Here is a 27,310-nt window from a genome sequence, read left to right on the forward strand (position 1 = left end):
ATTTAGGTATCAAGTCCCAGAAGCCCCAGCCAGCTTGGCCAGTAGGCAGGAATTCTGGGAGCTGAAGTCCAAAACATCTGGAGGACCAAAATTTGGAAATCACTGATCTATATTAATAGATGATTTAGATCCCACCACAGGAGAAAAGTGGGGTATAAATTCAATAGACAAACAAATAAACAAATCCCAGTTTTTGCCCAGTCTGGGACTCAAGGTGGCTTCCAACAGTTAAAAGAAACATAGCTAACAAATCATACGAAATGCAAAAGTTGAAAACAACAGCAAGTACTAAACTGAGGCTGTCATACTTTGGGCCCAGGGATGTAGCTAGGATTTTAGGAAGGGGGGGGGGGGGCCCAACAAAAGGGCCCCCTTTAAAAGGGGGTTTGGGTGGGGGGGCGCCAGAGCACCCCCCATTCTTTTTTCTAATGGGAGGGGGGGGGTCTGGACCCCCAGATCCCCTCCCCCCTGGCTACATCCCTGTTGGGCCACATCATGAGAAGTCATGGATCATTAAGAAAAGTCAGTAATGTTACGAAAGGTGGAGAGAAGTAGAAAGAGACGAAGACCACATGCTAGATGGATGGACTCAATGAAAGAGATCATGGATATGAATCTGCAAGAACTTGCAAGAATAGTGGAGGATAGGGAGTCTTGGAGATGTCTCATCCACAGGGTTGCCATGAGTTGAGATCGACTCAAGTGTGGTTAACAAGAACAATTCTATATCAGGTACTTAGGCCTGTTACAGACTGCCAAAATAAGGCTGCTTCGGGTCTCTTTGGAGGTATGCTATTTAAATGATGCATGGGTCTTAAGAGTCCGGAGGTCGCACCAAAGCCACACTCCATTCCTAAGAACTGGAGGGCAGCTTTGGTGCAGCTTCCGGATTCTTAGGATGCATGCATCATTTAAACAGCATACCTCCAAAGAGACCCGAAGCAGCTTTATTTTGGCAGTCTGTAACAAGCCATAGTTACGATAAGTAAGTCTAGGTAATAGTTCCACATTCATGATCACATCGTGGTGCTGCTATGGAGGGCAGCCTCTGATAATGTCATTAAGCATCAACCACAGTTGCTATTTCAATAAAAAAAACACTATCTGACAAATGAAGGAAATTCACACGCGCGTGCACACACACACACATATCTATACAAACACATACTTCAAGGTAGCACTCTCACCATGAGATTTCTGCTCCATCACCCTGAGGACCAGAGAAGAGGGACTGGATGCTGAGACCTGGGAAGCTTACTCAGAAACTTTCACCACTGTAAAAATACTGGCTCCAAAAAGTGAAAATGGATGCTCTCGTAAGCCTCCAAGACAAGCATTGCTCCTCTAAAAGAGAATACTGTATAGGGCCTTCCTTTGGAGAGTGATGTGTTTTTCCTTGTTGTTTTTGCAAAGTCAGGTCACGTCTGGTCATTTCTGGTTTTGAAAAACAATTTTTTTGGCAAGATGCAGCCCATGCCAAGTCTGGTGGGGAGTCAAAATTGGCCTCTGGGCCCACTCCACCCGCTTATATTGGTTAATTGCATTTGAATCCCTTTCTTTACAGCACTGACGGCTAGCAACGTTTCCCCCGAAATGATGGCTGAGATTATCAGCATGACGTTTAGCATCAGATATTATATTCATCACCAGACAGGCACATGCAGATGCTAAGATTTATACATACAGCCCTCTTTGTCAACACAGAGCTTTACAAAAACCCAAACACAGAAAACTTGCTTTTGCCAAGATCAAAGACTGAATTACACTGCAAGGGATGAGAGAACCCAGTATTTTCAAGCCATTCAGCCTTTGAAGGTTGCAACAATGGAATATTATTTTCATCATCCCTCTACAGAAAGGTCAGCAAGTGGCTGAGAAATGTATGTTTTAGGATAATTGCACCGAAGATGTTTTCTTTCCCTGTTTGTTCTGACTTACTGTTTTACTTTGTCCTGGACTTTTCTCCCTTTCTTTTTGTTAAAAATAAATACATAATATTCGATAACAGTATATTTTTCTGCAAAAGCAAGTTGGAACTAGGGAGTTTGTGCCTTTTGTGCCATCCTCCCTAAAAGCAGCACTGAAGAAGATGACAAATGCACAAGAGTAACTGTGAAGTAACAGGTAGGGTTGCCAAATCTCAGAACCTGGTCCTGAGTCTCCAGTTTTTATGGGTGATCTCCAGGTGATGCAAATTCTCCAGTTTTGAAGGGCAAAACTACAGGCAAGAGGAAAGGGCTGTGTGAACATCTCCAGTTCTCCTAGCAGAGCAACAGCTTCTTACAAACAGCTTCGTTGGTTTGTTGCTGCAACTTCCAAACAATCTCCAGGAGGTCTATTTATTCTGTTAGCTTTGTCTTTCCCTTCCAATTGTGGCATCAAAATCAATCAAAAAAGGCTGCACCAACAGAGGTATAGCATCTAGATCAAGGAAAGTAATAGTGCCACTGTATTCTGCTTTGGTCAGGCCCCACCTGGAATACTGTGTCCAGTTCTGGGCACCACAATTCAAAAAGGACATTGGGAAACTGGACCGTGTCCAAAGGAGGGCAACCAAAATGGTGAAGGGACTGGAAACCATGCCCTATGAGGAATGACTTAGGGAGCTGGGGATGTTTAGCCTGGAAAAGAGACAGTTGAGAAGTGATATGATACCCCTGTTTAAATATTTGAAGGCATGCCACATTGAGGAGGGAGCCAGCTTGTTTTCTGCTGCTCCAGAGACTAGGACCCTGAACAATGGATGCAAGCTCCAGGAAAAGAGATTCCAGCTCTACATTAGGAGGAACTTCCTGACAGTAAGGGCTGTTCGACAGTGGAACACACTCCCTAGCGGTTCAAAAGCATCCAAATGTAAGTAGAGAAATAGGTACCACTTTGGTGGGAAGGTAAACAGCATTCTGTGCAGTCATGCTGGCCACATGATCCCAGAGTAGTCTGTGACAACACTGGCTCTTCATCTTATGGAGATGAGCGCCACTCCCTATGGTCAGACACAACTTGACAACCTTGTCAACGGGGAATACCTTTACCTTTATCTTTTAATGCATTCAAACATTATCCGAATCAGCCCTTGAATTCCCTCTTTAATTTAGCTGCCTGCTCAGTTTTTCTGCAATTCCTCTGTAAGAAAGTTGGCTTCAATTACTCAAGAGCTATTTTTCTTTTCACCACAAGTTTAATTTCCTTAATGTTCTCGTAATCATATTATGGTTTACAAAGGTAATGGCATTAGGAAGACTGGCTTTGTGTGTCAATGTAATAATATAATTAAGAGTGTATGTCCTTAATTGAATCCTTCGGGAAGGCAGTCATTTCAAACATTTCCAACAGAGCAGAAAAAACATGTTAACATATTGTCATTTCTCCTCCCAGGGATGCTGGAGTCCCAATGTGAGAATGAGGAAAGAGTGTAAGGACAGCATTGTAGCTCCTTGCCTTCACATCCTATTTATTTGCCAAATATGTATCCTGCTTTTCAAAACAGCTCAGAGTGCTTGCAGCATGGAAGCAGTCCATTAAAAGACACGTCAGTATAGCCTTCTCTAATATGTTCTCCAATGTGTTGGACTACAGCTCCCACATGGCCAATGGCCTTGATGAGAGTTAGAATACAGCATCAGGCTAGCTGCCTGAGGGCTCTTTCATACTAACTTAGTGTGTCCACTTTAACTGCTGTATCTCCATCCTGTGGAATCCTGGGATTAGTAGTTTCATGAAGGATTTAGAATACCCAGCCAGAGAAATCTAGTGTCTCATCAAACTGCAGTGGTGCCATTGTCTTTGTGTGTGTTATGTGCCTTCAAGTCGTTTCTGGCTTATTGCAGCCCTAAGGTGACCCTATCTAGGAGTTTTCTTGGCACAATTTGTTCCGGGGAGGTTTGCCATTACCTTCCACTGAGGCTTGTGACTTGCCCAAAGGTCACCCAATGGATTTCATGGCCAAGCTGGAATTCAAACCAGAGTCATAGTCTAGCATTCAAATCACTACTCCACGCTGGCTCTGGATTTGACATAGTGCAACAGATGCATTTTATTGATCAGAGGCGAACATGTGTTTAGCTCATCCACACAATGTGCGGGAATGATGGCTAAATATCTTAAAGACTTTTCTTCTTAGAACACCTCCCCAAGGCCTCCGGCTGCAAAATATTTTTTCTAGCCTTTCTACTTCTCATTCTGTCACATCAGAGAGCCGATCAACAATGCATTCTGCATTTTATCTCTTGTCTGCTCCTCTTCTGCATCTCATTTCTTACCTTGCTCTCTATTCTTCTTTAGCAGCAAAATAGAAAATGAAATTGGTTTCCATTTCTCTAATTTTCTGTTTAGTGTCCATCAAGGCAGGGCTTTCCTTTTGAAGTTTCAAATCACCCATTATACTGGTTTCTTTAAAAACCGGATTAGTATAAGATTTGTGGGGAAGGGGTGGGTGGGGGGGTGACTGGAGGCTGTTTCTTCGGAGAAATGGACTGTGCATTTGTCTTGATTAAACAATTCCATCTATCTGTGCGCACAAGGACCATTCTTCCCATCATTGCTCCCTTTTAGTTTTCCATTTATTTGAGCTGGTATGGTATATGCACACAGCTCTTGTTTGTGGGATGGCCTACTCTGCTTCAGTGCACCCAATTCATCCAATTCCTTTCCTTTTTGACTAAATCCTGAAACCTAACCTTGCTTGAGAATCCATTTTCAATGCCCTATTTGGCTTTCGCCACTCCTTCTTCTTTTTTTTTTTGACGAAAAGATCTCCAGGGATTCAGGGTAACAAATAATAATAATAATAATAATAATAAAACTTTTATTTTTATCCCGCTTTTCTGTGACGAGACAATCAAAATGGCTTACAACACATTAAAATATCCACATTCAATATTATATCTCAGATTCCCCCCTTAAAACAGAATCGGCCCCACCTGGAATATCGTGTCCAGTCCTGGGCACCACAATTTAAAAAAGATATTGAGAAACTGGAGGATTTCCAAAGGAGGGCAACGAAAATGGAGAAGGGTCTGGAAACCATGTCCTATGAGCCTAGAGAAGAGAAGGTTAAGAGGTGATATGATAGCCCTGATTAAATATTTGAAAGGATGTCATATTGAAAAGGGAGCAAGCTTGTTTTCTGCTGCTCCAGAGACTACGATCAGGAGCAATGGATGCAAGCTACAGGACAACAGATTCCACGTCAATATTAGGAGGAACTTCCTGACAGTAAGGGCTGTTCGACAGTGGAACAAACTCCTTCCTTGGAGTATAGTGGAGTCTCGCTGCTTGGAGGTCTTTAAGCAGAGGCTGGATGGCCATCTGTTGGGGATGCTTTGAGTTCCTGCATGGCAGGATGGGGTTGGACTCAATGGCCCTTGCGGTCTCTTCCAACCTTATGATTCTAAAATATCTATTAATAAAAAAGGAAAGAAATATAACAATAAAAATATAATGAGGGCAGAGTGATGGGCTAACACATGATATGAGGGGCAATCATTCTGTAGCCGGGCACTTCTATTCAGGAAAGACCTGCCGGAAGATAACTGTCTTAACAGCTTTTTTGCTTTATCTTGAATTAAATTTCTCCGACCCCCTGCTATTAGCTATAGAAAGTGAAAGATTCACTTAATATAATAATGTAGGGCATGGGTTTTGTTGTTTTGGTGGTGGTGGGGTTGCACACAAAGAAGCCTATTAAGCAAAAACAAATACATTGGAAGATTGTTTACTGTTATCCCATGTCACATCTAGGTTTGGCAGTTAGCATTACAGGTAAAACATGCTTTAGAACTGTGCCCAGGGCCAATTCAAAGCTACACTTTATGATTACTTTAGAGTATATGTGCAAAATGGTATAATAATAATAATAATAATAACAATAATAATAATAATAATAATAATAATAATAATAATAATGTTTATTTATATACCGCTTTTCCAAATTAGATCAAAGCGGTGTACAACAGGAAGTACAAAACAAAGTCAAAATAAAACATAACAGGCCTCTCTCCCCCTCAAGATGGTTTGTTGGAAGGGAGGGCTTTTTCTTCTTTGAGGCAGGCAGTTGGAGCTAGCCTGCCTCTCTCTCTCCCTAAGATGGTGGTCGGAAGGGAGGGCTTTATGTACTAACTGCTGAGGATATCTAAATGGATAGAGAGAAGAGTACCAATTTCTGGCTATCAGATGGCAAGAAGTAGAGAGAATACACTTGCTTCATATCACCATTTCTAAAGAACATTGCCTGAGCTTTGTAGACATCTCTTTATATGTGAGAACAATCAATGAATGGCGGCCAAAGAAAGGGCAGTGGTGGTGATCTTCTTCTTGGTGTGTGCTTCTCAGGGGCCTCTGGTCTGATCTCTGTGGGGTTCAGCCAACTAGGGGCTGGATGGCCTGCTTGGGGAAAGGTTTTCAGCTCTGGTTTTCTTCACCTTCCTTTAGCTGGTTCAGATCTGGCATGTATGTTTTTTGTTTATTGGGAATTATGGGCTTTATTTCATTTGTTCTGTTTTCTGTTTTTCCCTTCACTTCTCTTGTCACAACGTGGTGACAGTTGGATTTGCCATCAGGCCAGATCCATGGGAGTGTGGCTTGAATGCTCATTGCTTGCACTGTGGCAATCCCATTAAGGGATTGTATGGTAAAAACCGTCAGTGACATGCACAAATCAGGAGCTATCTGACTTCCTTCACTTCCAGGTTATCTATGGCTTGTGCTCATATGGAATCCCATATCCTGCCATCCCATGGTTTTCTACAGTAGGTGGATCAAAGGTGAAAAACCTCACCAGTCAGCAGGTCAGTCATTCAGTACTTGTGACACATGCTTTGTCTTGGCTTTAATAGTGGCTACCAAAGAAGCTGTGGTCACATTTTACTTAATGTCTTTGCATTTAGTGCCTTTTCCATCCCTTCCTCTGCTCTCTGCTGTAATCGTTGGTCTGGAATACCATTTTAAGGATTGTGTTATTTTATACATTCATCAAGTTCAACCTACAAAACAGAAGTATTTTGTCAATCCTGTATTCTGGATACATGCAGTAGATACCTAGATTTGTGCATTGCTAATGCACTTTACTTGTTTTATCCAAGGATCTCTCAGCAGTTTTAGAACTGAAGCATCTGAAATGCTGCTTTCTACCCATTAAGTGGCCATCTGCAATCAGTACAGTGAATAATTTGTAAGTTTCCTTTATATACATTTCTTAATACAGGGTATCGGCCATTGGCTCAGAGTTGTAAGGTTACATTTAGTGAAAAACAGACACATAAACAGAGGAAGCTTAAGAAATCTATGAATTTTTAAAAAAAGTCTAAATGGTAAAGAAACCACATGTTCTTCACAAGCAGATACACAGGTCATACAGTATGGAGTTATATCAAAGTTTACAAAAATTTGGAGAATTCAGTTTATAAACTGTTCTGATTGTAAAAACATGGAGGCCACACTTGCAAAATGTGAAATACAATGCAGCAAACAAAGTGTGGCCTAAAGCCAAACAGCAGGTGAAGCAATGCAGCAACTTTCCTCAAGAGGCTGAAGACAGACTAGGGAAGTGGAAAGTGGTTGATAGTCCTGCCTCCTGCTAAATCTCTCTGCAAACAATGTGCTTCCAAATGGACAGAGAGAAGAGCACCTAATATCTGGCTATTACATAGCAACAAGTAGAGAGGATACACTTGCTTCATATCACCATTCCTACAGAATATTGCTTGGGCTTTGTAGACATTTACACTAGTAGCCAATCATACTTGTTGGATGAGAGCCTTCTGTGTGATAATCTCAGGTTAGAATTTACTATGCCTGGGTGGAGATCAGGGAAACTGGAATGTCATAGCACTGGAGAAGTTTCTCCAACACTCAAATGCCTTTTATGTTGCTGTGGTACTGATGTGGATGTGGCTCATATTCAAGAAACATCATGCTAGGCAGTGAGTGCACTTCCAAAATGAAGCATAACATATACCAGAACCTATCCAAGAAAATAAATAAAAAGAAGACCTTATGAAGTCATATCAAAAGTATTTGATAGAAACCAGGCTGTACGAAGGCTTTTCACACAATCTGTAAACAAATTTAATGTTAATGTAAGACATACCTTAAAAAAAAAAGTTAGCTCTGGGCTCAGCTACAATCCACCATCCATAGCAATCCGAATTCTTGCAATACATAGAAAATTGCTTTTCTCAACAGCCCATATGACCAAGAGAGAGGTACTGATTCCAACAGTGATGTTTGTGGGAAGAATGTGAACACTTTTATAGGACACCCACTAAAAGTGAAACAGCTCTTGAAAGACGTGGACCAATATTGTTTTCACAGTTGAGTACCTGCAACAATGTTTTGCACCATGTAAAATATGGCAGAAATTGTGTACCAATGTTTTCTTTAAAAAATCCCTGATGTATTGCTGCAAGAAGAAAATACAAGTTATGATCTGGGCTTTAATGTCCTCAAAACAAGTATCAAGGTGACATTTTACCTGTGCTTCACACAATGTTCTGTCACTGCCTGATACTGGTAAATAGAATAACCATACTCTCTCAAATGAAATATGAAGTTTAAAAGGCAAGAAAGCCGTTTGACTTGTACAAAAGTTGTGTACTGGTATGCTGTACTTACAACATTGGACCCAAGTTACCAGCACAAGCACCCCATCTACTGTTTGTTTGCGGGAAAAGAAAGCTTTAGGTTTGGTTTTTAAGGAGTCGGTAATTAGAAAGGCAATATAAAATCAGTCAAGATGAACCAAATGGATGTATTGTCACTTATTTGAGTCTTAATTGGCACTTACCACAGTGACTGTAGCTAAAATTTGAACAAATATTATAAATACTCCTGTGCCCATGCCCACTTGCTTCTTTTTATAACTAAAGTAATTAAGGTTCTGACTTGGAAGAGTACCTGAAAGAAGAAAAATGATATGAACCAAGGTAGAGAATATATGCTGTCAGTGACCAGAGGTTTTATATTTTGGGTTTGTAGTTTTCTCCCCCTAAATAAAAGGTAGTTGAAGTCTCATGCAAAACCTACTGTATTTTTCTTCAACCAGTTGGCCTATTCAAACGGGAGGAGTGGTTTATGAGGAGAATAGCTTTGGGGGGAAGTAATTAAACAAGCTTTTAAGAAAGTATGAATACTTACGTCTCCATCAAATTCCATATGGTACATTATTGTATACACACATGAATTATATATATATATGTACACACACACATTTCAACCTTTAAAAGGAGGCTAAAAGTCAATTGATAATGAACCCTGAGCAGCATCCTCCCGACCCCTCACATAGATTTCACAAGGAATCTCTTCCATCACCCTGTCTTCTATCACCTGCTCTGGGCACTCATGAGCCTGCTTGAAAGTATAGCTACTTTTTTTGAAAGTGCTATTAAAGGTCTTCATTGGCTGTGGTTGTGCAAAATCATTGCGGAAAGGAAGTTCCATTGAACTGAGGTTGGTCCTACTTTGCTTTACTGTCACAGTTTGGGAGCCACAATGATGATCATGGATGCACCTTGAAGCTGTTGAAGAACGCCTCATTTTCTGGTAGTTTTCAAGTTCTTCAGAGAGGTCAGCCAAGTCAGCAGAAATCTCTTTGTCTCTCAGTGAAAACAGCTCATAATGAGGAGGATCAAAAACCTCCTGGAAGCCAGTTTTATTGAAAGTAGTTTTGCAAGCCATCACCTTCTTGCGAGGCTGCTTGACCTGAACCAGGATTGAAATGATGAGAAGAACCAAGACAATCCCTGAAGTAATCCCAATTATTGTTCCATGAGTTTTGGTTATTTGTTCAAATAACCCTGTTTTCTTCTTTTCTGAAAAGGACAAAGCGGCAGCAATCAATTTTATGTATAACCTGTGGAATATGTGCTAACAGTCATTTACAAGTAATATTAGTATAAAAAACATTACTAAGGATTCTGTATGGAGTAGTGTGGGAGGAGGTCAAGGTGGGGGTGATACCACAAGTTACACCTGGTAACTCCAACCCTAGTAACACTGCTGTTTGTATCTGCAGAGCATTTTGTGAAGCAGCTACAGATTGAATGGAAACATAGTTTGTTCACTAGAGATAAGGGAAACTTGGCCAGAAGGAGCAGATGCACAATATGTAGGTTTGAAATAATCCTTAGCTCAAGTTCTCAAATACATTATTTGGTGCCGGGGGCGAGGGGCGGTGTTCAGAATCTTTTTAAGTAATGGTAGACCTCTACTTAACAAGGTAAAGTTACCTTCACCTTTTAGTGTTTCCCACAAGAAAAGCAACACATAGGTTAAATTGAAGGCTCTTCTTGAAATTGTCATGGAAGGTATTCTCTATAGTTTGATGGTCTTAACGGCAACATTTTAGCTGAATTTTAAAATGGAACACAGCCAAACCCAAAATACCCAAATAGCACATTACCTGTCAGATGTTTTATTTAAAAGCCCAGTTTCTCAGTGTTTAAAGCGATTTCTATTTTTAAATGTCATTGACACACACTCTATTACTCAAATAGAGGCAGACTGCCATCTGCACTAGTTCTCTCAGGAATTTTTAAAAGAATGCTGCAAGAAAAATGCTCTAAGTTTGGTTTAACCCTTCTGGTTCTGCTTGAGTTGAGATAGTTGCAACTGATACAAGGGATATATATATATATATATCTCCTACATATATCTCTGCATCAGTCCGTAAACATTGTTGGTCCATATGATAAATAAGCACTTGAAATTTGATGACTAGTACTGTACAGAGTTGCCAGTTTTTCCTTTCCTTTGAAATTAAATACCCTGGAGATGTATTAGAAAAAACATCCACACATAGTTTTTTGTTGTTGTTAGCTACTCTCGAGTTGACTCCAACTCATGCTGACCCTGTGGATGTGACACCTTCAAGACTCCCTATTCTTCACTGCTCTGTTCAGATCCTTCAAACCCACTATATTACTAATCTTGATAGCTTCAAAAAGGCGGTCAAAACGGATCTCTTCTCACAGGCCTTCCCAGATTAGCATCTCAGTCGCTTCCCACTGGCTACCCTGTCTTGTCTGTTTTAATAACCTTAACTGTATTGTTTTATTGTTGTTGTTTATTGTTTTGATTTATTGGTTAAGGTGGGTGAGTGTATGGGGTATTGTATTTTACTGCTTTTTAATACTGTTCTAAGCTGCCTCGACTTCATTGGAGATGCGGGGAATAAATAAATAATAAATAAATATCTGTGACCTCTCTGATTGAGTCCATCCATCTGGATGTGGTCTTCCCCTCCTCCTTCTATCCTCTACTCTTCCTAGCATTATTGTATTCTCTAGTGATCCATGCCTTCTCATTATGTGGCCAAAGTATGACAGCCTCAGTTTGATCATCTTTGTGAAGTTTTTTTTTTGGGAAACAGATGTATGACAGATACTTTACCTATCTTTACCTATGGATGTGACTGAGTAAAATCCCATTTAACTCTGGAAAAATATCCTCTCTCATTGACACACAGTTTCTTGGGACTAAAACATTTCACTGAACACTTAGTTAATTGGCAGTTCCAAAACTGTGAAGTGCCCTCCCCTTTGCAACAGGCCCAAAAAAGAGGGAGGAAATCGTACAGCAGAGTTCCCACAGCATATTCCTGCTACCCAAGCTATGGTTAGCTATCAAAATCACAGAAAAGAAAAGGATCATAGTGGGTATGCTTCAGTCATTCTAGTCTAGCACATTCTTCTCTTCCTGACTCTTTTTCTTACTGGCTTTAACAGGGAGTCTAAAATGTCCTATTCTAGTTCTTTTTAATACCAATAAAAGAGTGAGCCTATGTATAAATCTACACACAGATGAATATCCCCCATAGATGAATATAAAGTTTTCATCTTAAAACTCTGTGAAACTTAGTTTTCCAGACAAATTATATTTGTTTTGTCTGCTGGTAGCATTAAGGGAAGAGATGTGCCACCGTTCAAGTTAAGAGTGCCTGACCAGAATTATTAAATCTGAGCACTTCACATGAAAGCACACAAGGTGGCACTACCAGATTACAGCAATTTTCAATGTTTCGTGACCTAAGGGTGTGTGTGTGGGGGGGGGGGGACAAGCTTTGGAAGAAAACATTATTACTGTAATTGACAAGAAACATGAGGTTTTTTAAAGCCTTCCCAAAGAAAAACAGTTACATTAGTGTCTGTTGGACATTAAAGAAAAAAGCCCACTTCTTAACAAATGTGAACGGAAATGTTTTTCTGGCACTTCCTAAAAACAACCAACCAAACAAAAAGGATTAATAATTCTAGATACTGTCTACACCAATCTTAAAAGAGATGACTGTACTGAAAGAATGTAGGAAAAACATACAAGTACATCCAAATTGTTGTCTAGAGAATAAGCTTTGGTTTAAAAAAAGTCTTTCTTTATGCTTGTGACAATTCTCTGAATTCATAATCTTAGGCCTTGTTATGGTGCTCAATTCCAGAATACTTTCACTAGAGAAATCTGCTGGTGCTGATCTTGCAGGCTTTTCAGCAGCAGGCAAAGGGCTTTTTTATTCTTACATGCCTTTTAAATGTTTTAAAATGGTAGATGACTGCTCCAATAATTATCTTCTGCTTTTAAGGTGTTTTTACTGATGTCTTTAATATATGCTTTAAACTGATGTTAGTTTATTATTAGTTTTATTTTATAATTTATACTGAGAGTTAATTTCATATTGAGAGTTTCAGCAATAGGGATAACCCATAAAGGAAAAGAAATAAGGTAAATGAAATAAAAGACTTTTTTGGCTCTTTCTGATCATGTTACCTCGCTTTTGGTATCTTTTCACTTGCTACCTGTTCCACTTAGGATTCTGTATAAGCTTCTTCTTCTAATGTTTAAAGCTTTAGGTGACCTAGCCCCCCCATATCTGTCAGCCCTTATTTCCTTTTACCATATCTGGCTTATTTGGCTTCTTACCCAACCAAGGATTTCCTCTTCCTTGGCCCAGCTTTGCCTTTTGTCTCTCGCTGCACCATATTCCTGGAGTAACCTCCCTGAATATTTGCAGACTACCTCTTCTCTGGCCTAGTTTTAAATCTGAATTGAAGACATTCTTGTTTGTTAAAGCATTTGGAATTTTACATTAATACTATTTTATAATTTTATATTAGATTATATCTCAATTGCTATTATAGTGTTGTATTTCATTTCCATAATTTGTTTATAATTACTGTATAGTTTATATTTTTATCCTTAGATTGTACATTTTGGCAGGCAGTAATGTTTGGAACTGTTTCTGTAAAGGGCCATGTAAATTTATGGCCCTATACAAATAATAATAATAATAATAAGATATTATTAATGCTAGTGAGGCAGAGATCCACTTGGAAAAGCTCATTTTAAATGATCTAGAGTTGGTCTGCAACTGATGTGTCTGCTAAGATATTAAACAGGAAACTGAAATGCTACAACCAGAGAAATACAGTGTAGCTCAATAAAAGCATACTGTAGTATATTTTTTTAAAAATCTCAAACAAAAGGAGCTTCAAGGTGAAGAAGCATAGTAATATAACATGGCACACTGATGGCAAATGCGATACCAGTACATGAAACAGACCAGAATTGCATTACAAGCTTAACCTGTCCATTGTCTTCTAAAATTGGAAAAAGCAAATCTTTCTGTTACAAGGGAGGATGTATCATTTTGTTCACAACCCTTTGGCCTGAGCATATTGACCAGAACTGGCCATAGCTCATTTAATAAAATTAGAAGATAGAAGACAAACAGCCCTACCCAAGCCCAAGGTTTTGACTACTCACCTTTGCAATGATTTTCATCCCAAGGATATGCACAGTTTTGAATGCCGTTGCAGACAAGAGAATTATTGATGCACATGTTGCTATGGCAAAAATAAGTGCCACCTGAGCAGGGAGCTATGAAGGAGGAAAGAGGAAAAGGTTCTATAAACTATATACTATGTAGTATCACATGCCAAATATTCCTACAACTGTGGCTACAAGCACTCCATTTCTACCTCTACCCTCCTATAAATACACTGACAATAGCATTCAAAATAGCACATTCACTTTTTCTCAGCTATGCTCTTGGATGGAGGTTCTTTTGCAGGATTTTGAGGGTTATTTTGTAAGGTATGCTGGCAGAATTCTTTACCGGGTTCATTTAACAGACTGATCAATTGCTTAAATAATCAACACTTTTAGTATCAATGCACTTAAAATTATTATAATGTGTGATTAGTTATATATTGTTTAAAGTATACTAATTTATAGTATACTAATCTGATAATTAGGACGCCAACTGATCAGAGCACATTAATGCCATTTAATTATAATTCTTGCTATTTCAAACTGTCCTTAACTGCCTATTTCAAGCAAGAGCACAGATGAGTAGATTTGGATCAACACAGTCTATTATTTGAGAATGTCTTTCAATTTCAAAATGCCTATTCTTTTTTTTTTTTTTAATTAATCCAGTTTCCTTCTACATACTGAAAGCCATACTAATTATTCAGTGTGAGATTATGCTTCAGAAATGGATAGAGAACTTTTCAAATGCAGAGGTCAGCAGCCTTGATTTAGCACGTAGCACAACAGAAATGTACTTGTTTTATAGCAAAGTTACCAAGCTATAATCTCATGATTTTCTCATCCGTAATTTTTAGCTGATGAGTCTTAACAGCTGGCCAAATCTCCCCAGATCTGTATGATCATAGCTTGATACTTTGCTCTGATCTGGAGTTATGTGCTAAAATTCTGCCTGCCATTTAAAGTAAAAGCAGTGTCTTTAAGTAGAATCATAGAATTGTAGAGTTGGAAGAGACCACAAGGGCCATCCAGTCCAACCCCCTGCCATGCAGGAAATCACAATCAAAGCATCCCCAACAGATGGCCATCCAGCCTCTGCTTGAAGACCTCCAAGGAAGGAGACTCCACTACACTCAGAGGGAGTGTGTTCCACTGTCGAACAGCCCTTACTGTCAGGAAGTTCCTCCTCATGTTGAGGTGGGATCTCTTTTCCCAAGTAGCTGTTTCCCATTTCATGCATGTCAAAAGCAAAAGGAAACGGGAAATAATGAGTTAAATTCAATACGGTTTTGCCATCTTTTGTAACATAATCCTGGAATTGCCCCCTGAACATTTGTGAACTGCTCTTCCCCTCACTGTTTATAAATCTCAAGTTAAAAACTTTCTTATTTTCCCAAGCTTTTGGAATTTTACCATCTTGTATATTTTGATGCAACAGATGCATCTGATGAGATAGACTTAGGCCTGAAACAGACAGGCCAAAAGTGCTGGTTCCTGGTCACGTTGGGGGTGTGGCATTTACATGCCCTTCTCTTTGCGGAAGAATTGGGTCAAAAAGGAGCAGTAAAAATAAGCTCCTTTTGCCAGCCCTGTTCAAAACAGCAATGGCCTGGATCAGGGCGGGACATGTGCAGTTACTGGGGCCCTGGCGTGACTGATGCCTGTGTGACTGTGGACCGCATTTCCCAGCCCATCTGCTTGACCCCTCAGACTCTGAAAGCTTATGCTACCAACTTCTTTCTCTCTCTCAAAGGTGCTACAAGATCCTTTTGCATGATGACCCAGACTAACATGGCTATGTCTTTGAATTGTTTGCACAGTACATTTGTGGTACACCTACTTTCCCATATATATGTGTGTGGTGTTGCTGTTATCTGCTCTCAAATCAATCTCAACTCAAGACGACCCTGTGAATGAAACATCTCCAAGATCCCCTATCCTTTATCGATCTGCAGGCTCAGGGCCATGACCTCTCTGACTGAGTCTAACCATCTGGCATGCTGTCTTTCTCTCTTTCTATTGCCTTCTACTTTTCCTAGCATCATCACCTTTCCTAATGAGACATGCCTTCTCATGATGTGGCCAAAATGCAACAGCCTCAATCTAGTCATTCATGTATGGGGGTTGGTGGGTGGATGTGTATATGTGAAAGGTTGTATGTTTTTGGCATGACTGGCTGTTTTTGTTGCTTCTGTTGTTTTACATGTAATGCACCATGTAGACTGATGTCACTATATAAATAAGTGATGATAATATACTTACGATCTACAAATGATGTGAAGAGCATTCTGAACCTGCTTAATCTACTGCCTTCATCTGCCCACATCCGTATCACTCCAATTCCAGTTTGTAACATAACATCATTTGCCACTGTGCTGCAAAACTTTGCTTTCAAGTTTTCAATAGAACTGCTTCCATCATACACAGCCACAAAGTTTCTCTTGCATTCATTTGAATGTTCCATTTGATAGTCTAGAAATCTTAAATAAATCTGTTTGGTAAGGAAAAAAGAAATAAAACCTTGAGTAAAAAAAGTGAACATCATAAAGCCAAGTATGCATTGTCTTTCAGTACCAAAATCCCAAAACATACCAACCAACAAAAGCCTCTACTGGGTTTACAAGTTTTATTTCAATGAAAGAAATAGATGGATTGGCTGTATACATTTCTATTCTGGGCATGTAAATTTACAGTCACTGACTCTTCACATCTATTCTTTTCAGCACCAAAGACTAGTTAAAATTTCCTTTTAATCAAATAAAATATAGAGATGAAATATATCAGTGTCTAGAAAGATGCACAAACTATTCTTAATATGCTGGGCAGTGTGTGGCCTACTCTCAAGTATTCAGAGCCATTCCCCATTATGAAGACATTTTTATGACTGCAGAACAAAAAATGCTTGACCCTAAGTTAAAATTAAAGAACAGGTTTATTTTATTTATTACTGAGCTTGTCCACACACACACACACACACACACACACACTGAGGAGGAAAAGGGAAAAGGCAGAGTTTGAAACTAAATTGGGAGGATTTTATTCAAATATTGATAATACTTATCTTTTGACATACCACAGGGCCACAAATATGATCCTTGCAGGCTTTGCAAAAAACAACAACCCTTCCCTACAAAACCCCAGTGGAATGGTGTACAGCAGTTCACAAACAGTAACAATACTATTGTGCACCAAAAGCAGTTTACGAAGTCAACATCTATCTTGATTTCTCATAACCCTCAACAACAGGTAATTAATTTCAATGAATGGGACACAGCGTGCAAATGATTACTAATGACCAGCCATTCCCAACCACTAATGAGCTGAAATCTGATTAGACACAAAGTGATTCAGCAGACTTACCTTGGCATTTGGAGTAGCCTTAATTGTCCATATGCAGTCCACTGCTTGTCCAGGCTTTGTTTTCTCTTCCTGTTCTACCTGACTGGACCGTACTATCCCATCAGCTCCTGAGAGCTCAAATTGGCAATCTAGAGAGTGAGGCAGACACAATGTGCTGTCAAACCAAGGGCAAGAATGATTTAAAATGTAATGAACAAAAGAGATTAGTACTGCAATACTAGACCTGGAATGGGATTTAAAATACCTCCTAGGTATGTGAAGTCAGGGTCTGTAACAAAGAAGAAGAAAAAATAATGAATGATTGGGTTTAGGAAAGCTAAGCAACCTCTTGAAGTTTAAGCAAAATGGAAGACATTCTAGATACCAGATAAATAAAGTATGCTAGAATAGTGACCTGACAAATATCAAATCTTTCATTACTCAGTGACCATGACTTGGAACTAAGTCATTAAAAACTGATACTTTTAATTGTTTGTGGGTTGTTGTTTTTTTGTTTGGCTTAGTACACAAAATGTATGCAATGTATGCAATTCATGGAATGTAAGCAATCTAATGGTTCAAAGTGGTTGTGTTCTATTAAGTCAGACCAAATAATAATACATGATAGAAACCAGAATAACATCAACAGAAATCAGAGGAAAAAAGTGGAAGAGAACCATAATGCCTGACCAGCACCTATATCAAGAAAGACTCAAAATTCTAGACCAACAAAAGCAGAAGCATGAAAGGACCTGAAGTTCTGCAAAGACTGGCTGCCTGAAGGCCTCCTGGCAATAAAGAAATCATTTTTATCTCCATTCCATTCTTCAATTCTAGGCAAGGGTTGACCCACTGTTTATCTTCCTTTCCATTCTCTTGCTTCTAAAACCCCGGAGGCAGCAGGCAGATTAAACAAGCCTATCAACATAGTGCATTTGGTCCAATCTTAATCCTTCTTTCTCTAAGGCCTTCCTGTCTTAATTTATCTGGCACAGAGAGAGATCCATCTGGTTGTTGTTCAAATAATTTGTTGTGGCTTCAAGTTATTTCTGACTTGCGGTGACCCTAAGGTTATCCTAGAGTTTTCTTGGCAAGATTTGTTTAGAAGGGTTTACCACTGCCTGGGGTATTTCAAGAAAGAATTTGGACCATGAATATGTAGGAAAAATCATAGTAAAAAGAATGGAGAAGTCTTGATACTTCTAGGGACCTTTTTCCTGACTCGATAAGCCCATAAATGAGCCAAACATACAGAGATAGGAAATCTGTGAGGAAATTCTACCATGTTTTGATAGAAACTCTAAAAGGCAAAGTAAGAAAAGGAGGAATATTTTTTTACCTGGTATAAATGAATACTTTGCTTTAAACCCTTCTCCTTCTAGTTCTTCATCTGAAGTAAACTTTATCCACATAAATCTGCCTGTTGATCTAATTAAGGTGGGACTTTTTAGACCACAGTATCGATCGATGAGTGGCGAGAAACCGAATGGTCCATCTCGAACCTCTAGGTGATCAAACCGACATTCGAATGAAGGCTCTATGTAGTATGGATCATCAAAAGTCAATTCAATTCTTTGGCGTGGGGCAGCTATGGCAATGTAAAAACACCCTGGATCAATATAACTTTCAGTCACAATGGGTAAGAGCAGTTCTGGACCCATTTACATATTTATAACTCAGCTTATAAATATAAACTACTCATAAAGCATCTTAGGTAAAAAAGACATAAAAACAATATGCTATCTGTCAATAAAAAAGAATATATATTTCAAAAATATGGGTCCATTACCATGAAATCTAAGCAAATGAAACTTGGTTTTAGAGATAAAGATAAGAAGTGGGAAGAGGCTGTAGACATTTAATTTAGGCTTTATCAAAGATGAGAATGTTTGGGTATTTGGTGCTTTTCCATATGCTACTGGGAAGAAGAGCCACCCAAACAGCTGATTCTCTAAGGATCTGAGTTTGCTCAGAGTTCCCTTCAACTATACAGTGGGCCTTTGGTATCTGCAGGGTATGGTTCCAAGAACCCCTATGGATATCAAAATCCATGGCTGCTCAAGTCCCAGTAAATATAATGGGGGAGTAAAATGGTATCCTTATACAAAATGGAAAAATCAATGGCTTGAAAGCCATGGATGGTTGGGTCCATGGGTAAGGAATCTGAATACAGAGGGCCGACTGTATTTCTATAACAAAAACGTGCATATAAACTGCACTCCTAGCGTTATCATTGTTTGATCCCAGTAATAAATTTAGGACTCTTTCCCCAGATGAGTCCATATGTACAGCTCATTAGTAACTCTGTGTATAAGCAGTGGACAACTCATTCTCTTCTTTGGCCATAATACTACATCTACAGCCTTCATCTGTATATTAGAGATAATATGTACTTAACTGTGTCATAAATAAGAAACTAAAATTATAAATTGTGGTAATATAAAAGGCAAACATTCTCATGTAAATGTAGAATTTCTTTGACATCAGTACTGGAATGCTCAATCAAAGGAGCACTTACTTAGCATGAATTAAGCAGTACTCTAGTATTTTTGGAAGTACTAGACATTTGAAAGTATGGCAATATTCAGCTCTGTTTTTATACAATTAATTTAAGACTACATTCTATACTATAATTTAAGGTTTCTTCTTGTCTATCATGCTGTACAAATCCACATGCTTGATCAAGATACCAAACTTGGTGTGCCACCTAACAGGGCAAAAGCAAATGCTGTAGTATGGTTTTGGATCCAATCTGTCAACTGCTCTCAAATGCACATTTTGGATTTCTATATTATTTACTCCAAAATGCCCACTTAAGAACCGATTTTGACCAAACTTGATATCTCTGAAGATGCCAGTCACAAATGCTGGCAAAACATCAGGAATAAACTCTTCTAGAACATGGCCACATAGCCTGAAAAACCCACAAAAAACTATGGATGCCGGCCATGAAAGCCGTCGGCTTTACATTGATATGTAGATTTTAGCTGATTTTCATGTTAATCCAGGACAAAACAGTAGACTTTGCCTCCCCCTCTCCCCAAACAATGCTGTTGGGGGTCCATTTTGCATTGAATTTGTAAAGCCAGGTATAAGCATTGAAAGTAAGTACCAATCAAACTTTTGCTTCATTGCCAATCATCAGCATCAAACTGGGTAATGCTAGCTAAATCTTCTTGCACATTATACATTTCCTGAGTTCAATTTTAGAGAATTGCATATGTATGGCTGTTGTATTGCGAATAATGTCTGCATTCCATGTCTCGGCACACTGTCAGATAGAGTACAGTCTTTTGCCAGTTCTTTCTTCAAGTAGTTTTTAAATGTTTAAACATCCATACTTTGAGCAATGAAATAAGGAGAAAACCTCAATGATCATAAAGATGATGCCGTTACCTTCTAAAATATAGACACACTCCTGGTTGGGTGGGTAGAATTTAGGAAAGTTTGGTGAAGCAAAGTGGCCTCCATTGCTTGTTCGTACCCAGTCACTACACTGGGTAGATGCCATGCGGTTACTTCCAATATTCTGCCCAACTTTGGGAATAAAACAAAACAAAACAAAAAACCAGTCATTCTAGGAAATCTCTTCAAGCAACAGTCCTGTAGAACAGGGAACTCTGTGGACTATTAGACAGTAATAGACACTATCTACTAAGCAAGAGACAACTTATTATACATATACCTCTCTTTCCCATAAGGTGCTCAAGTTAGCAAGGGCCAGAACAGACTGGCACAAAAAACTGGCTTCCAGCCGGCTTGGAGGTGTGATGTATGCACAATGCTGGCCCCCAAGACGCCCAGAAGCTGGCTTCATGCCACCTGACTCTCCACACATGAACTGGTTTCTGGGCAATCTGGTGGCACAGCATTTAGATGCTGCATGCCACTGGAGCACCTTAAAGCGGTTTCTGGCTGCAGCGGGGCTGAAAAACTGTATTTTTGCCAGCACAAAAAGCAGCAGCTGTTTGCCGCTTCTGTTTTCGCCAGCAAAAAGACAGATTTGGGCGTTCTGCCCTTATACAAGGACAGCAGTATGATCCCTTGATATTGGCTTCAAGTTTATTCAAGTTATTCAATTTATGTAATGGCTCTGTGATATCAACCTGATTCTTGGAAGGATCACTGCTGCTCAGGTGCATAATAGAATCATAGAATCAAAGAGTTGGAAGAGACCACAAGGGCCATCCAGTCCAACCCCCTGCCATGCAGGAATCAAAGCAACCCCAACAGATGGCCATCCAGCCTCTGTTTAAAGACCTCCAAGGAAGGAGACCCCAATACTCTCCAAGGGAGTTTGTTCCACTGTTGAACAGCTCTTACTGACAGGAAGTTCTTCCTAATGTTGTGGTAGAATCTCTTATCTGGGAGCTTGCATCCAATGTTCCAGGTCCTGTTATCTGGAGCAGCAGAAAACAAGCTTGCTTTCTCCTCCTTCCTTCAAATATTTAAACAGGGCTATCATATCACCTCTTAACCTTCTCTTCTCCAGGCTAAACATCCCCATCTCCTTAAGCCATTCCTCATAGGGCAGTTTCCAGACCCTTCATTTTAGCTGCCTTCCTTTGGACACACACATCCTTTTTGAACTGTGGTGCCCATAACTGGACACAGTATTCCAGATGAGGTCTGACCAAAAGCAGAATAGAGTGGCACTATTACTTCTCTTGATCTAGACACTAAATCTCTATTGATGCAGCCTAAAACTGTATTGGCCTTTTTAGCTGCCTCATCACACTGTTGACTCATGTTCAACTTGTGGTCTACTTGGACTCCTAGATCCCTAATAACAGGGATGTGTGCACTGCTGCAGGTAGTATCCATAGTATTTCAAGACTTCTATTTACTAGGTGATTCCTGCAAGAGACCCATTATATCAATGTCCATATTCTGATGTTATGACACTTCTATTTCTGTAGGAAAAAAATACCCCTTCTCCAGCGTGAAAATGAGAAATGAATCCCCTTCCTCTCTCCAGGAAGTATAAATACAGAGCATCAGCTTGTTCTTTCTCTTAAAGACAGAAGCTTAAAATGCAAGGGTACACATAATGTACATATATATCATGTAGAATATATAATGTGAAATTTATTTCCACCTAAGCTTGCCAAGTGTTAATTACTCAGTGTCTTTTCCTCATGAGCAATTAACACATATATTGACTTGTGAAACAGTTAATTAGCATAGGGCTTTCATGTCAACACTGCAAGAACTGTATTAATATAAATCTTAACTCTTTGTTCTCTAAGACCATCTGCGATGACCATGCCTTCATTAACCAAGTATATGAAGAAATGAATTAGTACCACAGGAACATAGTTCTCTCTCACCTTCCCCTCTTCCATGTGGATATCTTTCCATGACATTGAACCCAGGGAATTCTGACTTAATGTTGGTGAATAATGCTCATAAAGGAACTCTGGCTCAGTGAAAGCCTGACCTTCTAGTACTGACACTGATGTGCAAGTGGAAGAGGAATGGAGCAAGGTTGGAGAGAACAGCCAAGAGACAGCATGGTTTACCATGGACAGCCATCTGAATGCAACTTACGTATGTGTCAGTTCTGATTTTTTGTTGTTGTTATACACTTTCAAGTCAATTCAGATTTATGATAACCCTATCACTGGGTGTTCTTGGCAGTACTTTCCTCCAAGGCTAACAGATCATGATTTGTCCAAGTCACCCACTAGGTTTCCATGGCTGAGTGAGGATTTGAACCCTGGTCTCTCAGAGTCCCAATCCAACATTCAAACTGTTGAATGACTCTCTTCTGGCTCTGCTCAGTGCACTAACTTGATTATAAACATCTTAGGCTTTTGGTTGGTCTCCCCCCAACCCCTGATTGTTTGGCTTTTTTCTAAATGAACAAATGCAGCAATACTTGCTTTTGGGGAGGGGGGAGCATCTCTGAATTCCAAGCTTATATTGTACAAATACTTAATTATAAACTTTCCCCAGAGGAAACATGTACTGTACCTTGAGTCTTTTGAGCCACAGCAATCCCTTCCACTACCAGTATAGTTATCAAGAACACTGTTGGGAAAAAAAAAAGCAGAACAGAAATATAGATATATAAATAAAGCAGAAGCCACTGGGTTTTAGCTTCACACCCACCCTGTGAGGCATTATGACAACTAGGCTTTATGGATACAAGTTTTATTTCATTCATGTTGGCTTCTTTACTGTCTCTTAATGAAAACCAATGTTGTATAATTCCTCTTGCTACTTTGCCAGTCGTCATCATTTTAATTTAAAAAAAAAAAACCAACCCTTTTTGGGGCAAAATAGATAATTCAAGATTGTTGTTTTTTAAAATAATAAATAACAAAAGCATTCTCTGTAGAATGACAAGTTATACAAATAACAAGGAATCCCATGGCACCGTAACAACTGAAAAATGTATTACTGCATGAACTTTTGTGGGATACAGCATAATTCATCAGATACAAGAAACATTATCCAGAATCCCAGGTGTATATACACTACAGATTGTTGGAGGAGTTTGTAATAATCAAGCAGTAGGTAAACCCCAACCTTTCTCATATTTAAATTATTTAAGTTAACTTCCAAAGTTTGATCCTGAGTGTAAAGAGACACTTCACAGAATCAGCCAGGTTTCATCTGAATCCAGTCTGGTTTTATCAATAGTTCAAAAAGTCTGTGCCACCACGCAGATATGACTGCATTAAATAAAAAACTTTGTGGGTCTTGCTACATGTAAAACTGAATTTACTGTAACTATGGATATTCTGCCTTATATGTCTATGGGAGAATTAACTGCTGGTGGAGAAGACTCATAGGGTTGAAACAGTTAATCACCATTTATATTTGTATTTTTTGCACTTACTGTGCTAATCTGATGACATTTTATGAACTGTTAGCCACCACTGACAAAATTTTGTATTTTTAGATATTGTTATTATTGATTTTGTTATATGCATAAACTGACTTTTTTCCACATTCCTTATCATCTTGTCTTATTGCTGGAATTTATCTTACTAAAGCCTGGTTTCTTGGTTTTGTATTTTGCTGTGAGAGTGAGCTGCAGGCGGTGAGGAGGAGAAATTAAATGCACAAAGCACTGAAAATCATAATTACACTGTATCAGTAAGAAGGAGGGCTGAAGGAATTGTTACTTTTACTTTTGACACTATTAAAAGTGTATGAAAGGCTATTTTTCAATTGGTATTAAGTTGTCTCCTGCAATCTATTTAGCATTAAACCACAGGCTAAAGATGAGTCAACAATGTGTTGGAGTGTATCCTGACTTACTACCTACTGCACCTACCCCTGACCTACTCTGGACATTGAACAGGCATCATAAAAGAGTAAGTCTTACTTTCCATTATTGGTCTCCAGGGCAATGCTATTCAACTAATTACTACCAGAAAAAAGCTCTACATTTTAAATGAATCACTTGGTTCTTGGATATTGCTATTTTTGGGCCAGCTGTTTAACCAAAGACCTTCCAAATTTTGAAAATGCCAAACTGTGACAAGATGGTATGGTATAGCAGGATCATCACATAATTAAGTGAGTACTTTCTTCCCAGTATGCCTTCCCATGGCAAAGTTCCAGTACTAGTCTGCAAGTGGAAAGACAAGAGATATAGTTATTGGATTGCTGAATTGTTCTGCAGGGCTTCAGGGTTTTGATTTCTCTTGAGAGCATATTTCTCTCAAGAATACTGCAAACTGCTCTCACGAACAAATGCTCTTCGTGATGCCTATTGTGTATACATCTGAAAAGCTTTCTATCGTGTGGCTGGAAACAGGCAGACCTGTTTATACCTTACAGTTTCATATAAAGAAATTTGGGTGACTCTGTACAATGCTGTAGGCATCAAGGAAAAACTGAGGGACTCAGGAACAAGGTATCTGTTTGGGGTTGGATGGTACTAGAAAGTCTATTTTTAGGAGGACTTTCTCGGTGCTTGATATGTATTTTCTGTGTGGTTCTGAGGCTAGCAATCCACATGAAAGAAAGAACAGTATGTTTCATGATCTTGTAGCAACAGCAGAGGAACCCTCTCCTATTGAACTGGTAGGCTGGCACATGCTGCAGGACTCTGAATAACTAACAGTCATGTGCATCTGGCTCAGAGAGGATGCAGCATGTTCTGAAACCATACTATAGGTTCAGAGACTACACATCTTCTGAAGCTGTAATCTTTAAGGCAGCACTGAATACGCGAAGAGTGGGTGATGTACGTGTGTCAGTTCCATGGATACTGCAAACAGATATGAGACTATTTAAATATCAGTTTGTGTTTACCTTGTACATTTCTGTGAGAACTGATGCTTTATGTGGAATTCAATAAAAAGAACTAGGCCAATGGGAGAAAGATTGGTTTGCCATAGGGCGGTATATAAATAATAATAATAATAATAATAATAATAATTAGATTGTTCTATTCAGGTGAAAATGGGTAGGAAAAGGTGATCTGCTCTCCTTGCATGCCATATAACACACAGCAGAGGCCCACACAACCTGGACAAAACCATGGTTTGGGACAATCTCTCCTCTGTAACTCCTTGGCACAGTCTCCCTGTTAAATCCTATCTCTGTATGTCTTCCTGTCACCTGTCGGCCTATGGTGACCCCATAAATTTCATAGAGCTTTTTAGGCAATGAATACTCAGCAGTGGGTTGCCAGTTCCTCCCTATGAAATATAGTCTACAACACATGGTTTTTCTTGGCAGTCTTCCATCCAAGTACTAACCAGGGCTGACCATGCATAGCTTCCAAGATCAGACAAGTAGTGGTGCCTTTAGGATATTTAGGCCCTCTGTTACATCCTATAGGGCAGTGTAAATGACCAAGATGGAGATATAATTTTACACATTTAAAAATGTCCCAAAGATGCTCAACCACAGAGAATTCTACACAAGAGATATACATGCTTTTTAACAATAGCACAATTTAACAATCTAAGCACCTGATCGCAGCCACCTGACACTGATAAGTCTATCTACTATAGCTGTCCCTTTATTGTAAACCGATTTGAAGAGAGGGAAAAAGAAAATCAATGAACATCAATGCTTGTTTCTGTTCTACCAGCTTTTTGGCATTTTGCATTAAGAGGGGAAACAAAAGACACCAAAGACTACATTTTTCAGTGCCGCTGTCCAGCAATTTCCCTTCTTTCACTGCTGCTGCAGCTACAGAAACAAACCTTCAAGGGGATTTATAAAATCTGATTGGTTTTCACTGAAGTTCATGCTGATTCTATAAATAGCCCAGCACTGTGTGTATGTGTAGAATAGAAGAATACCAAAACAGCATGGCTAAGTAGCAGATAAGCAGGCAATTACACCAGATAAATGAGCTAGACATTTAGGGTTTTTCAAACTAGTCCCCATCCTATTCACTCCCTCCCACCTTCAATTCTTCTTTGGGCAAAGACACAGCAAAAAGAAGAAAATGCTTTGGAAGCATACTTCATGGAAATGATGTTTAACTACGTTCCTCTACTACAGACGTGGGGAACAAATGTCCTGACCCAGCTCAGGGTAGGGAGCCTGTGAACCTCTAGATTGTTCAACTGCAGCTCCCATCATCCCTCACTATCTGCTATGTTCATTAAAGCTGCACTTCAGCCCTGGAAGGGCCACAAGGTGTGAATCCCTGACCTAGATGAATGCTGGTATTTGGAAAGGCAGTAAAATTTCTACAATAACATAATGGCCAATACCCATATTAAGTCAAATAGCTTGCCAGAGAGCGTTCTGGCAACTTAATATTTATTACATTTTTAATGCCCAACAAATAAAGCTCTGTGTTTCACAAAATAAAACTTTTATAAAAGCACACAGGACAAAGTTTTATGTATAATATAAGTAAATAATAAAACTTAATGTAAAACTGTAAAATTGTTTAAAACAAGATAAAACAAGTAAAAACAGCAGAACAGAAAAATCTAAACAAAACCAAACACCCTTAAAAAAAAGCCTAAACAACTAAAAACATGGGAACATCTGGCACTGAAAAAAAACAACAACTTAGCTGTTATGTGGCTCTCTAGAGAGTGCATTACACAATTTGGGTACCATCTCTAAAAAGGCTGTCTCCTTCATAAGCATCCTCCTCACCTTATTTCATAGAATCGTAGAGTCAGAAGAGACCGCAAGGGCCATCCAGTCCAATCCCGTTCTGCTGTGCAGGAACTCACAATCAAAGCACCCCCAACAAATGACCATCCAGCCTCTGTTTAAA

At 39.2% G+C, this 27,310-nt stretch overlaps 1 protein-coding gene across 3 annotated transcripts in view; it reads right to left on the reverse strand.

Annotated features, from left to right (window-relative positions):
- Positions 1–8,572: 8,572 nt before the first annotated feature.
- NETO2 (neuropilin and tolloid like 2) overlaps positions 8,573–27,310 on the reverse strand; it is a 29,659-nt gene continuing 10,921 nt past the window's right edge. Inside the window, exons 1-9 of one of the 3 annotated variants that reach the window (XM_042438401.1) lie at positions 27,187–27,245; positions 23,071–23,127; positions 20,491–20,631; positions 18,434–18,682; positions 17,339–17,383; positions 17,116–17,243; positions 16,018–16,246; positions 13,750–13,863; positions 8,573–9,806 (exon numbers count right to left, since the gene is read on the reverse strand). In XM_042438401.1, coding sequence (XP_042294335.1) covers positions 9,226–9,806; positions 13,750–13,863; positions 16,018–16,246; positions 17,116–17,243; positions 17,339–17,383; positions 18,434–18,682; positions 20,491–20,605 — 1,461 coding nt within the window. In that variant the 5' untranslated portion in view covers positions 20,606–20,631; positions 23,071–23,127; positions 27,187–27,245 and the 3' untranslated portion in view covers positions 8,573–9,225. Of the gene's footprint in view, positions 9,807–13,749; positions 13,864–16,017; positions 16,247–17,115; positions 17,244–17,338; positions 17,384–18,433; positions 18,683–20,490; positions 20,632–23,070; positions 23,128–27,186; positions 27,246–27,310 lie in introns of those variants that run through there. The other 2 variants (XM_042438400.1, XM_042438399.1) reach the window with 2 other exon arrangements.

The sequence above is a fragment of the Sceloporus undulatus genome, chromosome 8, assembly GCF_019175285.1.
Source record: "Sceloporus undulatus isolate JIND9_A2432 ecotype Alabama chromosome 8, SceUnd_v1.1, whole genome shotgun sequence".
Lineage (NCBI taxonomy): Eukaryota > Metazoa > Chordata > Lepidosauria > Squamata > Phrynosomatidae > Sceloporus > Sceloporus undulatus.